The following is a 13,462-nucleotide window of genomic DNA, read 5'->3' on the forward strand; positions in this document are numbered from 1 at the left end:
GGATTCCAAAATCCATGCCTGTACAAAGCGGATTTCCTTTGGGCCGAGGCAAAGGCAGCTTAGGCCAAGAATCCTCTATTGCGGATTCTTTTGAATACAATTTAGTTAAGTGTTGTTTGAAGGGGATGCTTAAGGGCTTTTGGATGCCATCACTGGGAAAGTTGAGGAGACTCCTTGGGAAATTTCTAATCTTGTTTGTGATATTTCTTCCTTGTTGATGATCCATGATCTTTTGTTCCCAAGGGTGCTAATGTATCGGCCCACAATTTGGCCTCCTAGGCCAGCTTTTGTAACTCTTAGGGCCTGCAACATTTTCTCTATCTCTTCTTGGTATGCATAAGAGTTGTATTCCTTAAGAAGAGTTCAATAAAAGCCCTATTTTCACAACCCATCAACCCAACAAAACTGACCCAACATTATGTTTTGTGTTGGTTTTGGTAGATTAATGGGTTGGACTGGATTAAGATTTTAATGTGAGCCTCGGGCTAGGTTAAGTTTGGATTGATAGTTTTTTCAACACATTATATATATAAAGTTATTTTATTATACTTATTTTAATTTTTTGTGTGATTTATTTTGGTATTTAAAAAATTAATTTTGATTAATTTGAAAATTTGGAATATAATTTAAGTATATTATGTGACTTGTAATAATATATTAAAAAAAAAAATTAAATAGTTGACAAAAGTCCAATTTTTTACGAGGTATGAAATATGTAAAACTTTGTGATTGTTTTTTAATTTTTAATTTTTTAAAAGAAGAAGAAGAAGAAGGAAAGGAATATATAAATAAGTAAGCATAACCCACTGACTCATTTGGGTTGGGTTGGGTTGGTTTTTACACATATGATGGATTGGATTAGGTGGGGAATTTTTCAACCAGACAAGGTTGGACATAAAAAAAATAAAATAAAAAAAACCTTCCAACCCGACCCTACTTAACCCATGCACACCCTTACGTGGAGGGCTCCTCGATTTCTTCTTCCTTTTTGTTATCAATAAAATATCTCATTAATTAGAATATATATACACACACATGGATGGAGATACAAATAAAGCATAAACACAATGTCCATAACACATCCCTATTTTTCCCAAAAAAATCTGCACAAAAATTTATTTCATAGTGATTTAAAAAATTCAACTTTTTTTTTTTTTTTTTTTTTTTTTTTTTTTTTTGGTACAAAGGGGAAATTTTATTTATTCAAACAGACAGTTTATGAGAGTTTATGAGAATACATAGTTTATTACATAGCACTTTCTAAGAGTGCCCATTTGACAAACATCCCTCAGATACTTTTCATACACAAAACTCGGGCATGACTCATATACAAAAATTCCATCCATTTGCAAGCTTCCCCTTTTGGCTATTCCATCAGCCACTCCATTAGCCTCTCGGTATATGTGAGCAGAAAGGATGATCCACTCGCAAATGATAAGGGACCTGCAATCATTAATTAAAACATAAAGTTGTGGCGCATAAGCACCATCATGTGTTAGTCATTGCACAGTCAGGGTAGAATCTATTTTGTAAATTAACATGTTTAAACCCTAGATTCCAAGCCAGATTTAAACCAAGCATATCTCAAACTAAATGAGTGATGAGAGAAGAGTTATTACATACCACAGGTTATGGGAAGCGTGCTTAGCCATGACCTATAACATGGGCCACTGTGTTAAGGAGGTTTTTGTAATCCAAGTAACATGGCACTTAACATGTTAGATTGTGATGTTTCATTCACAAGTTAATTCAACGACTTAGCATGTCATCCATTTTTGCAATAAATTCCACCTATTCTGTTGTAAGGCCATTACAAATTGATTCATCCCTTAGAGTCCGTTTGGATTGAAGGGGAGTGGAGGTAAATAGAGTAGAATTGATTGAAAATATGCTAATTTTGGATCAACTCTACTCCACCTCACTCTTCCTTAATTCAAACAAACCGTTAAAACCTCAACATTCTGCCACAACTAACCTTGTGATCCCAAATTCTTCTAGAGAATGAGAAACCACAGCCCATTTTTCCTTGTTATCCCGAATGAGTTCCCTTCCCCTTGCTAGTCATGGATGGCTTCCAACTGACCCATTTGTGCTAAGTTTATAGAAACTTTTTGAGGGTGGAAGCCATCCTCCGAATTTCTAAAATTATAGTACTAGTTTGTACTCACAAGTCACACTTTTTACAATAGTTGTGTGTTTGAATATATCTTATTTTTGGTAACTTATTTATATAATGAGACATAAAAAGTTAAAAGCTAAAAGTTTGATGTTTGAATTTACCATTAACATCACTTTTTTCACTTAATTATAACAATTCATCCTGATCAATCGAAGTCATGTTATAGTCACAAACTTTTTTACAATATTTTTACAAACTATTGATGTGACAAATTTTTATAAATTTTAATCTGGATCCAACTACTAATAACATTTTTTTTATTTACATTATATTATATTAATACTAGTTTCTTTGTTAAAAAAAAAAATAGTAATTTTAACATCTTACTAGAGTATAAACCACTTCCTGAATCATAATATCATGTTAGATCTCAAAAAATATCAACCCCATGAGTCTTCTCATTTTTTGAGAAAAATCAACCCCATGAGTCCAAGAGTCCCGAGAGTGCAAGACCCCATTGGGACTCACATTTATTAACTTCACATGTAAACAAACATTTCTCTCTCTCTGACGTTAGACTTGGTTGTTGTGGATGTGGCTTGTGAATTGTGATCCACCGCAGCCGCAGGGACGTTTATCTGTGGCAATAAATGTGAGCAGTTTTTTTGGAGAATAATAAATGTGAGCAGTTGAGGCATAAATTTTGGTGTTGGAGAATTAAACATGGCTATAAATGGGACAACCTTCCTTTTGATGTAGTCATAAATGAATGAGTTTGACAGAGTCTAAGATTTTAGCTGCTTCAATAATTTCGAGAACAACACTTTCCCACTTTACTATCAACATTGTGATTTTTTTTTTTTAATAATAATTTCACGTCCATAAGGAATGATTTTGAGAAAAGGTTTATTAATTGCTCTGTAATACCAAGTATTGTATATAGTTTTGACATTGGCATGTGAATATATTTTATTGTCTTATCCTCCTTCCCCTGTACGTGTGTGTCTTAGATAATATTGTTTGTAAATAAATAAATATATATATATATATTTATATCAAAAGATTAGAAATCAAATTAACACATAATATAAATGATAAACAACAAATAAGTATCTTTATTTTTTTCCTATTTAAAAAATAAAGCATCCTTAATCTTTTGGTATTGTATCAAAACCATCTTGTCCTTAATAATAAGGGTGAGCATTTTTCATTTATCAGTGACTAAATTGACACAACAGCAAAGAGTTAGAAATCAAATTAAGACAATACAAAAATAGTATGATCAAATTTATGCATTTAAAATATTAGAAATTACTACTGCGCACCCTTGACACGATAGTTACTCCACAAGTATAAGTGTTTTAGGGTATGAGAGGACAAAGGCCGGGGTATAAGTCTTCAGGAGAGAGTTTTACATACATATACACTTAGATTAGGTTATAGTAAAATTTCTATCTTGTATAAAAAAAAAATATTAGAAATTAAATTGACAATAAATGTTCAAAAATAGATAATTTACTCAAAAAAAAGGAGCTTGTAAATATAATTAGTGCCTCATACCACTTAAACCTTGCATCGTGTTTTGATGTGTTACTACTTGGGCACTAATTGAGTTTGTCATTACTAGAATCTAAGGGCCCATTTGGTACGTATATTTAAACAACAATTTTTAATTTTTTTTGAAAATATGTGTGGATGAAAAAATGTGTGAAAATACATATAATGTTATTTAAAAACTGAAAACATATATTAAACACATGTATAGCCCTAAAATTTTCCAATTCCCAGCTGTGATGGGTCTTAAAAACTTTCTAGTTTCCACTACTGCGCCACCTTGGTACGAACTTTGTGATATTTCTCCATTATTATTTCCAATTCTTTTACCACCACCCTGACCCTGATGGTAGGTAGGGTTAAAATGGACTCACACTAAAAGGAAGACTTAAATTCTTAATTAATGTGGAATGATATTGTAGAAGAGCAGACAAAGGCATTGAACGTGGAATGAATTGAATGGTTTTTTTTTTTTTTTGGGGATATGAAGGGGAAAACATAGTAGACTTTTTTTTTTATAGGAAAAATTAATTTCATGGAACTTACAAAGAGTTTGTAAAGAAATACTATATATATATATATAGATCAACTTACAAAGTCTACTATTGTTATTTGATTCTCAAAAAAAAAAAAAAAAAAAGACGTGGAATAAATTATAATTGATGATAAATGCAATTATTATAATTTGAACCCAAGGATACTCCTAGTCACCTACAGTACTACTCCAATATGGTACTAGCACTAGAGAGGTATACCTTACAAGGAACAATGTCCCTTAATTTGATTCTCGAAAAAAAAAAAAAATATTCTTAATTTGCTTGGAAAAATTAACAGATGCTTTAAGGGTATTTGCTATAAGAAATATTTTTTAAAACTTTTTATGTAAAAAGAAAATTAATTTTTTTGATGGTTTTTTATATTTCTCATTAAAATGATAAAATTTTCTAAAATTTTTTATTAACAAATACTTTAAAAACTCCCGTTAACTTTCCTTAAATTATTTATAACAAGACCCTAATTTCATATAAGCATTGCTAATTTAATTTATTGAAATGCATCAGCCACAATGGCAGAAAAACATTCACACTTGCACCGAATATTTTTCTTCAAAATGAATTTACTGTGTATGTGTGTACCATTGTACCTAGACAAAAGGTGGCGACTTTTCTCGTATGCACATTACACACCATCCGTGCTCCCTCTTTGTTTTCAGACTAAAATGGACAAAACATAAAACCGTGGGGATGTCAAGGAAATCTAATGGCTAAGCCAAACATATTTTCGTTTCTAACCATTGATCAGTCTTGGTCCCTAATCTTCTCTAAGTAATGCGATAGTCATAAACTATTTTACAATATTTTTATAAACTGTTGATGTAATCAACTTTTTATTGGTTTTTGTCTAGCTTCACTATTAACATCACTTTTTTATTTACTAATAATTACTTACTGCACCAGTAGTTAGTTTATATTTTTAGTATTATTCATCTTCTCTAGATAGGTTTTATCAAAGTAATGCAATATTCACATAATTTTCAACATGTTCATAAATATTTTAGTAACTTCATATCCACTTTCCATGTTAAACTACAAAATAACATGTTTTAAGCATTTTTTTAAAATCAAAACTATTAGCAGATGAAAATTATGTTTATGCAGAAAAAGAAATGTTAAAAGAGTTTTGCTAAACTGGTACTTATATATGCTATGACCTTAGCAAGTTGCCTATCAATCCATCACATGATTGATCCTTTGAATCAAAATCATCCTTGACGTGGTCAATAGACAGACTCAATAGTCAATAGACCAATTGTTCCCCTATATATGGATCATCATGATGAAAGACAAAAATCTGAGCGTGTACCATGCACTATATCTGATCCAGAACTCGTGCTAACAAGACTTTCTCCTCTACATGCGTTTCTCAACCATGATTGATGATTACAAGACGACGAAAATACAACCTAACAAGAAAATGAAAGAAAACGAAAAGAGCTTAAAACAGAAAAAGTACACTTCCGACTAAAAGCACATGATAAATTTTTAAGGAAGATGCAAAGACAAACTATTTTGCATGTTTTATGTGACAATAAAAAATTGGTAAGTAAACCAATAATATTAGTGGTGCTTACTGCAAAGATGAAAAAACTAGTAAGAATTACCGCAAAAAAAAAACTAGTAAGAATTTAATAAATCAATGTATAATTTATAAAAATATTACAAAATAATCTATGATGGAAGTGTTACTCAAATTTTAATACCAATATATTAAAACTTTTTTAAAATAATTGATTAACAAATATTTTAAGATAAAAATATTATCAAAGTACACTTTTATTTTGCCTTTTATTTATTTATTTTTTTAAGAAGGACCCTTTTATTTTGTTAGATGGAGCAACAAGGCAACCAAAAAAAAAAAAAACCCATAAGAAACATGGCTCATTCTTCTTCTTCTTCCTCTAAATCTCCTTTTCCTCCTCCTCACATATCATCACACTTCACTCCAGTAAGTACACAAACATATATAAATATTAATTAAAACATTAACATAAAACAATTAGAAATTAATGTTTTATTTGATGCAGTTTTTTTTTTTTTAATGTTTGTTTGTTGTAGATTCAAGAATGTGAAAATGAAGATGGGTATAGCGATGAACAAAGGCAGAGTAGAGAGACTACACCAAGTGCGCCAAAGCACCACCCTACTCCACTTCATCAGCCTCACAAAATTATTGGCAAACCCAATAAGAAGATTAAGCAGTCAGATTCTGATGCCAATGGAGTCGAAGATGGCACTATTGCAGTGCGTTGCAACAAGTGTCGTCCACACGCTCGTGAGAAAATCTCTGTGGTTCCACTCGACAACAATGGCCTCAACAAGCACTCTACTTCTTCTTCTTCATCGATTGCAAGTCCCAATGGCATATTCAAGTCCATATTTTTATCTTTAACGAGGAAGAGCCCGAGGTCTAGTCCCTTAGAGGCGGCGAGAGAGGAGCGGTGGAAGAATATTGCAGTGGCTGAGCTCTCACAGAAGCTTATTCACGCTACAGGAAAGAGAGATGAGGCTCTTCTTGAAGCTTCGAGGCTTAAGTACTCCATGGCTGAGCTAGAGAAGAAGCTCAACAAGCTCGAAGTCTATTGCTATAACTTGAAATCTGGGCTCCAAGAATGTAGCACCAACAACTCGCCGTATCAAATGGGAGTAAAGACTAGCCACAGTAATGGACACAGCTCAATCGGGCTTAATGACAAAGTGATTGAACACTTTCTGGTTTCTGTTTCGGAGTCTCGGTCTTCGGTCAAGCTATTAAGCCGTTCACTCACTATGCAACTTAGGAACATGGGAAGCAAAGTATACGAAAGAATTTCAGTTCTCCTCCAACCTTATGATATAAAATTCTCACACTCAAGGAACCCAAGAAGTTTGGTGTTTTACCTGGAGGCTTTACTGAACAAGGCTTTTTATGAAGACTTTGAATCAATTGGGTTTCGAAGGAATGCCTCGAATCAAATCTTGGACCCGATTGATAGGTGCACGGCTAACTTCGAGTCCTTCAACTTTCTTCGTGGTTTGAAATGGGAAGAAGTGTTGAACAAGGGGACAAGGCATTTCAGTGAAGAGTTTAGCAGGTTTTGTGACAGGAAAATGAGTGAAATTGTGGCCATGTTGGGTTGGAACAGGGCTTGGCCAGAGCCAATGTTGCAAGCCTTCTTTGTTGCTTCAAAGAGTGTGTGGTTGGTGCACCTTTTAGCCAACTCGGTGCACCCGAGCTTGCCTATATTTAGAGTGGATATTGGGGTGGGGTTTGATGGGGTTTACATGGAGGACATGGGTGGAGATAAGTTGAAAAGGTTGGTTCCATCTGTGGTTCGTATCATGGTTGCACCAGGATTCTATGTCTATGGCAGTGTGGTTAGGTGCAAGGTTCTATGCAGGTGCTATAATGACACCAACAACGATCAAAGTAAGGGTGAAGCAAGGGTTTAATTGTATGAACTTAATTCTTAAACATTATGAGCATTCTGTAATACTTTTTGTACTTGTTCTGCTTAATTGTTACATGGGGTTGTTTATGATGGGTGCCTATGTTTCGAGAACTTGGGTTGCGGTCTTTTTTTTTTTTTTTTTTTTTTTTTTTTTTTTTTTGTGGATAATTGGATTCTGAATCTGTATGAAGTATGATCTAGATAACTTTTGATGGTCCTAGCTATGTGGATATTATTATCGACTAGGGAAGCTGAAACAAAGGAAATAGAAAACAACCATGTGAATGGAATCAAAGGATGCTTTTCTTGTGAATGATTTTTGGATTTTATGAATTCAATTTATCATTTTATATGAGTATTGATCTTGTTATGGAACGACGGAAGCCAGTTCTCTGTGAGAGTTCAAGCCTCAGTTGGGAAGTGCAACTCAATACACCAAAAAGATACAAGTCTATTTGCAAGGACAAGGTTTATTTCTAATATATGTTTCCTATCCTATCCAAAAAAAAAGGGGAGATTTGGCTCAAAAACTAGAGATTTCATGTTCAAGTGCAAATTATTACAAGCGCTAGTATAAGTATAAAAAAAAAGAAAAGGGAATAAAATAATCATAGGGATTTTTTTTTTTTTGAGGAAAAAATATTCATGGGGATTGATTGTGAAGATTATATGTTAAAGCTCAATATAAAGTAGAACCCCAAGTCTGCAATTGATTTTAACTTCAATTATCCTTATTGCAGTGGTGCCGCTAGAATCTTAATATTTACTTACATTATGACGCAATTATTCAAAATTAATGATCAGATAGTTCAAGAGTCTAACAGCATAATGGTTTTTTGGAGTAGTTCTTACGTTTTTGAATGACATTTGAGTGTATCTTTCTTGTTTCTACATGAAAGACTGTTGTTTAACCTTCCTTTTACTTCTTGAGACTGTAGCATCCATCGCGTACTCTATGATCGAATGGTGTGTTTAGATAGTAAGATTTGAAAATTTGGATTTGATTTTGAGTAATTAAAATTCAAATACTTTGTTTGGATAGTTTTGAAAGATCAAGGAGTTGGATTTGAAATGACATCTAAAATCAATGGATTTGAAATCATGGCATTTCAAATCTATTGATTTAAAATTAAAATTCAAGTTTCAAAACGCAACCAAAATTCTACTCCAAAGTTCCTGGGTAGATACTAGCAGGTGGGTCACCTATGTGTAGTAAAATTTTGGTTATGTCAAAATTTATCAGCATTTTTGTTTTTGACAGGATCATATAGGCAGACTTGCTAAAAGAATATTGGGTTTTTGTCTGTCCCGTGCTTCGGTTGTTTCTTCATGCCTTGAAGGAAACTACAAGAACAATAAAAGTTTACATTTTAGGATTAAGGGGGTGTTTGGTACATGCACTTAAATAACAGTTTTCAGTTTTTAAACAACATTATATGTATTTTCACAGACTTTTTAACTCACACGTATTTCCAAAAAATACAAACAATATTACCAAAAAGGCCCTAAGATTCTTTAGAATTTTAAAGAACTTCTTTGATCCATATATTTGAAATGAGTAAACTGCATTTATTTTGTAACCAAAATTTAAATAGATACTTACTTCCTAACCGTAAACTTTTATTCATCTGTTGATGAGAGATAAAATCTAATCTCACACATATCAAAATAGATTGAATAGGATTTTAGTAATCTCATGGTGAAATTACCCTAAGAATTCATGAAGATTCTAATAATTTTATAATGATCGGATACATGTGAACATAACAGACTATTGCATCAAATGTCTGGATCGTGCAGAATCGGAAGGTTTGAACCACATACGTATAAACAACAATGCAAGAAGCCAACGACGACGGAAGGTCATAAAGAACAATGCAAGATACCAACAAGTCCTTAGTTGTTTTATGTTCCCAATTTAAAATGTCAACGATTTTGGGAGACTCTGATCATATCAAAGAGGCTTTCAAACGACCTTAATGTGAGAATTTTAACCTTCTCTTTTGCAAAATTGTTAAATGTTGTTTTGTTTCAAGAACCCCAACCAGCTGACAACAAAAGAAATATACAATATGAAGAGCAGAAAAAGGGCTCTGCTTATAGTACAAGTTAAAAACTAAAAAGTCACAGCACATCAAAGATTCAGATAGAACAACCTTTTTTTTTTTTTTTTTGAGAAATTGATAGAACAACCTTGATCCCTAGAAATAATGTAGCAGCTATATCCAAAGAGACAGATACAGACAACTGAAAACTAATACCTCTACTAAACATAACATCAATGTATAAGTTACTGTTTGACAAAACTAAAGTTCAAAGAACTAGTAGGGTTGGAACAAAATTATAGAATATCTAAATTTCATGAGAAAAGAATTTGGCCCATGGTATACAAAATGTGACACCAAATATGCTTTCGTGTGTCAACTTCAAAACAAGTGCAGATGGCCACTTACGATAAACATTCTCCAAAGTTTCCTAGACTTCCATATTAATACAACCCTTTTTTTCACTGGTACAATACATGCTCACTAAATCTTGAATCCATGACCTCACCCTCGAGGTCTTGACTTCACCTTTTACAAAGAGAGGTGTTAATTGAGTTAAACTTTATTGGCATGTTCTACAAAAATGCCGTGTAAGACCAGAGGCAACTAGAAAAGCAGTTAATTTTGGTTGACATTTGATACATCATACAACACATTTATGTAGAGAGCTCCTACAGTTATCATGAAAGCACCACCAAAAGATAGTGGCGGATGAATTTTGTGAACTTCAAAATGAAGTCCAACCGCCTCCTGGATGTCAATTCAACATAGCATTAGCCAGCCCAGCATGTTAATCATGTGTGTGTATATAACTTAATGTCCATCATATCATGATTCATTGCAAGAAACATAAATAAATCAAAATCATCCATTATTTACTAGAAAGATAGTGGCGGATGAATTTTGTGAACTTCAAAATGAAGTCCAACCACCTCCTGGATGTCAATTCAACATAGCATTAGACAACCCAGCATGTTCATCATGTGTGTGTGTGTGTATATAACTTAATGTCCATCATATCATGATTCATTGCAAGAAACATAAATAAATCAAAATCATCCATTATTTACTAGAAACAATTGATGATTTAATTTTTCAATTTTTTTCTTTCTTTGATAGGCAATCTAATTCTTCAAATCTATTAGTACATTATCTGATAAATGCTTGGCAAGAGAAGATAAGTTAACTTTACCACTAAGATACAAAACTACAAGCAGTCATCCACAAGATTGTGAAGAAACAGCATCAACATTAGAACCCAGATCTGACCAAGCAAAGCTGTCTTCCTTTTGCATGTAATCGCCATCTACCCCACTAACAATACCTTCAAAATCCCCATTCTCGGTCTCCTCAGCAACCTCATCCTCAAAACCACATACATTATTCTTCGACTCCGGGTTAAATGTCCACTCCAATCTTTTCAATGATTGTGAAGAAACATCACCATCAGAATCCAGCTCCCACCAAGCCTTGTTGTCCTCTTGTATATTATCATCAACTACCCCCCTAACAATTCCTTCAAAATCCACATTTTGGGTCTCCTCAACAACCTCATCCTCAAGATCATATACCTTTTTCTCCACCTCAGGGTTATATGTCCACTCCAATCTCTTCAAAATGTCACGGTCCTTCCATTTTCCAACGACCGATTCTGCCTCCTTCTTAGCCTTCCCCATCAAAATTTCACTCCATGAAAACCCTGCATCCACAACCCTCTTCAAAGCCCCATCATTCACATCCCCCACAACAACCGTCTTCAAACATCGCAACTTTGCCTCCTTCAAAACATCCACAAAATCCGAATCATCTGACACAAGCACCATACACTCAACTCTCCTCCTATCCATCATATCCACCATATGATTCTTCAAAGCAACATCTGCAGCTTGTGGCTTATTCGACACAGTGCGAACCCAAAACCCTGCCCGCTTCAACTCATCAGCCAAACCATACCCCACCTTTGGAGTCAAAATATCCCTCGCAGCATTTCTTATATTTCTCCATCTTCATGGAATACTTAGCCACTAACTTCACCCTCATCTTCCCCCTTGCTGACTCTATCTGATTCAACCTTTTTATCTGCTCACACTCATGAATTTGCTTGAAATGATTTACAAACTTCTCATTTGAATAAAAATTCCTCCCACAAACCCGACAAAGATACAGCTCAACTGTCTTAATCACACCCCTATTCTCCAACTGATTCAATATTTTCCTCTCTTTTCTTTGCTCCCTAACAACCTGTGGAACATGGGTAAATGCATGATGATTTGCATATGCCACCATGTATCTAACAACCCCAAAAGACGCCATTGCTGCCTTTAGCTTGACAGCAGTGTTGTATGGTGGGAATGAATTTGGTGGTTTATTGTCCAAATCCCAGAAAATTGCAACATTGTTTTTGGTAATTTTTGGTCTCAAAGGCAATGATGGGTCCCAAGAATTGAAGCCCGATTTTGATTCAAAGTGACAAGATCTACTCAACAAGGTAAAAGGGTCAAGGATTCATAACATTCTGAGTTGAGTTGTGCAGAAAAGTTTGAAGGATTTAAGTAACACAACCATAGGTAGAGTGTTCTCCTCAATGCAATCATAATCTAAAAAATTGGAATAGAAAATATAGCCAAGAAAACTCAAGTGGACCAGTGAAAAGGAAAAATGAATTGACTTTTACAAGAGTAGTTTATAGCCTCAAACTCCAACACACAAGCTGATTCACATCGTTGCTGAACTATAAGATCTGCAACCATAAATTATTTTATTATTTTAGTAATCCTTTAAAAAAAAAAAAAAGCCCATCAAAAGATTCAAAACTGATTAGTGTATTACCAATTATAATATATTTCAAGCCATGCTACCTTTCTAATGTGTAACATTAACATTCAGTCTACCACACATGTAAGTCCTTTAATTACCTATGGTTTGCACTGAGTTAAGGGCCCGTTTGGTAATCCTACTCAACACACATTTTTCACATTTCAACACACTTTTTCACCCATACGTATATCAAAAACACCCAAAATACCTTACTCAAACTTAGTTACCAAACGGGCCCATATTTCAATATGTTTTTTTTTTGATAAGTAACGAAAATTTTATTAAAAAACGAAAAACAGCCAACCCAAGTACATTGGGAATGTACTATGGGGGCATAAATCAATAAACAAGATTACAACGATCAAGTAAAACAGGAAGGGAAGAACAAGAAAAATGACAAAAGACCACACTCCAATCAAGGAGAGTATGTAGAAAAAAAGACTTAATCTCTAACATAGAGCGTTCACATCCCTCAAAGCTTCATAGGGCCCATATTTCAATATGTGGTTTAAAAAATAAACAGTACCCACTTTGGGATCATATCCTTTATTACCCTTTTATATAAATCAAAAGCAAAGACAATTAAATCTTAGTGGAATCAAGTATATATAACTCTTTAAAATATCAACCCAAATGTCTTTCCTATACAACTAAATATCACATAGAGAAGCCAATTATATGTTTAAAAACAAATGAATGGTAGCAAAGATGATAAAGAAATAATTGTTCTTCTTAAAGAAAATCAATTATATCTTTAAGTTACTTCTTTTAAAGTTGGGTTTGCAAATAAGAAAAAAAAAGTTCAAGCAAACGTTTCCTTCATTCCAATCACTTAGAAAATTCCCATCTTGATCCCTCTCTCTCTCTCTTCTTAAAAAAAAAAACCTTTCCAATACATGTATTTATTTAATCTAAAACGTTTGCTTCTAGGTCAAGGAC

The 13,462-nt window shown here is 33.5% G+C and overlaps 1 protein-coding gene and 1 pseudogene across 1 annotated transcript; one reads left to right on the plus strand and one right to left on the minus strand.

Annotated features, from left to right (window-relative positions):
* The first annotated feature begins 6,035 nt into the window (after positions 1 to 6,035).
* LOC126697171 (IRK-interacting protein-like) lies at positions 6,036 to 7,751 on the plus strand. The gene is made up of 2 exons (XM_050394060.1): positions 6,036 to 6,178; positions 6,289 to 7,751. Exons 1-2 carry the CDS (start codon positions 6,062 to 6,064, stop codon positions 7,660 to 7,662), a joined length of 1,491 nt encoding a protein of 496 aa, XP_050250017.1. The 5' UTR covers positions 6,036 to 6,061; the 3' UTR covers positions 7,663 to 7,751.
* A 3,034-nt stretch (positions 7,752 to 10,785) lies between these two features.
* Positions 10,786 to 13,462, minus strand: part of LOC126697174 (uncharacterized) — a 69,464-nt pseudogene continuing 66,787 nt past the window's right edge.

Source organism: Quercus robur, chromosome 8 (genome assembly GCF_932294415.1).
Source record: "Quercus robur chromosome 8, dhQueRobu3.1, whole genome shotgun sequence".
NCBI lineage: Eukaryota > Viridiplantae > Streptophyta > Magnoliopsida > Fagales > Fagaceae > Quercus > Quercus robur.

Excerpts from the sequence above, each read along its gene's own strand:
- LOC126697171 (XM_050394060.1), top strand. The coding sequence starts at position 6,062 with ATGGAGCAACAAGGCAACCAAAAAAAAAAAAAACCCATAAGAAACATG. Across the intron at positions 6,179-6,288 it reads TATCATCACACTTCACTCCA|ATTCAAGAATGTGAAAATGA; the intron begins GTAAGTACACAA and ends TGTTTGTTGTAG.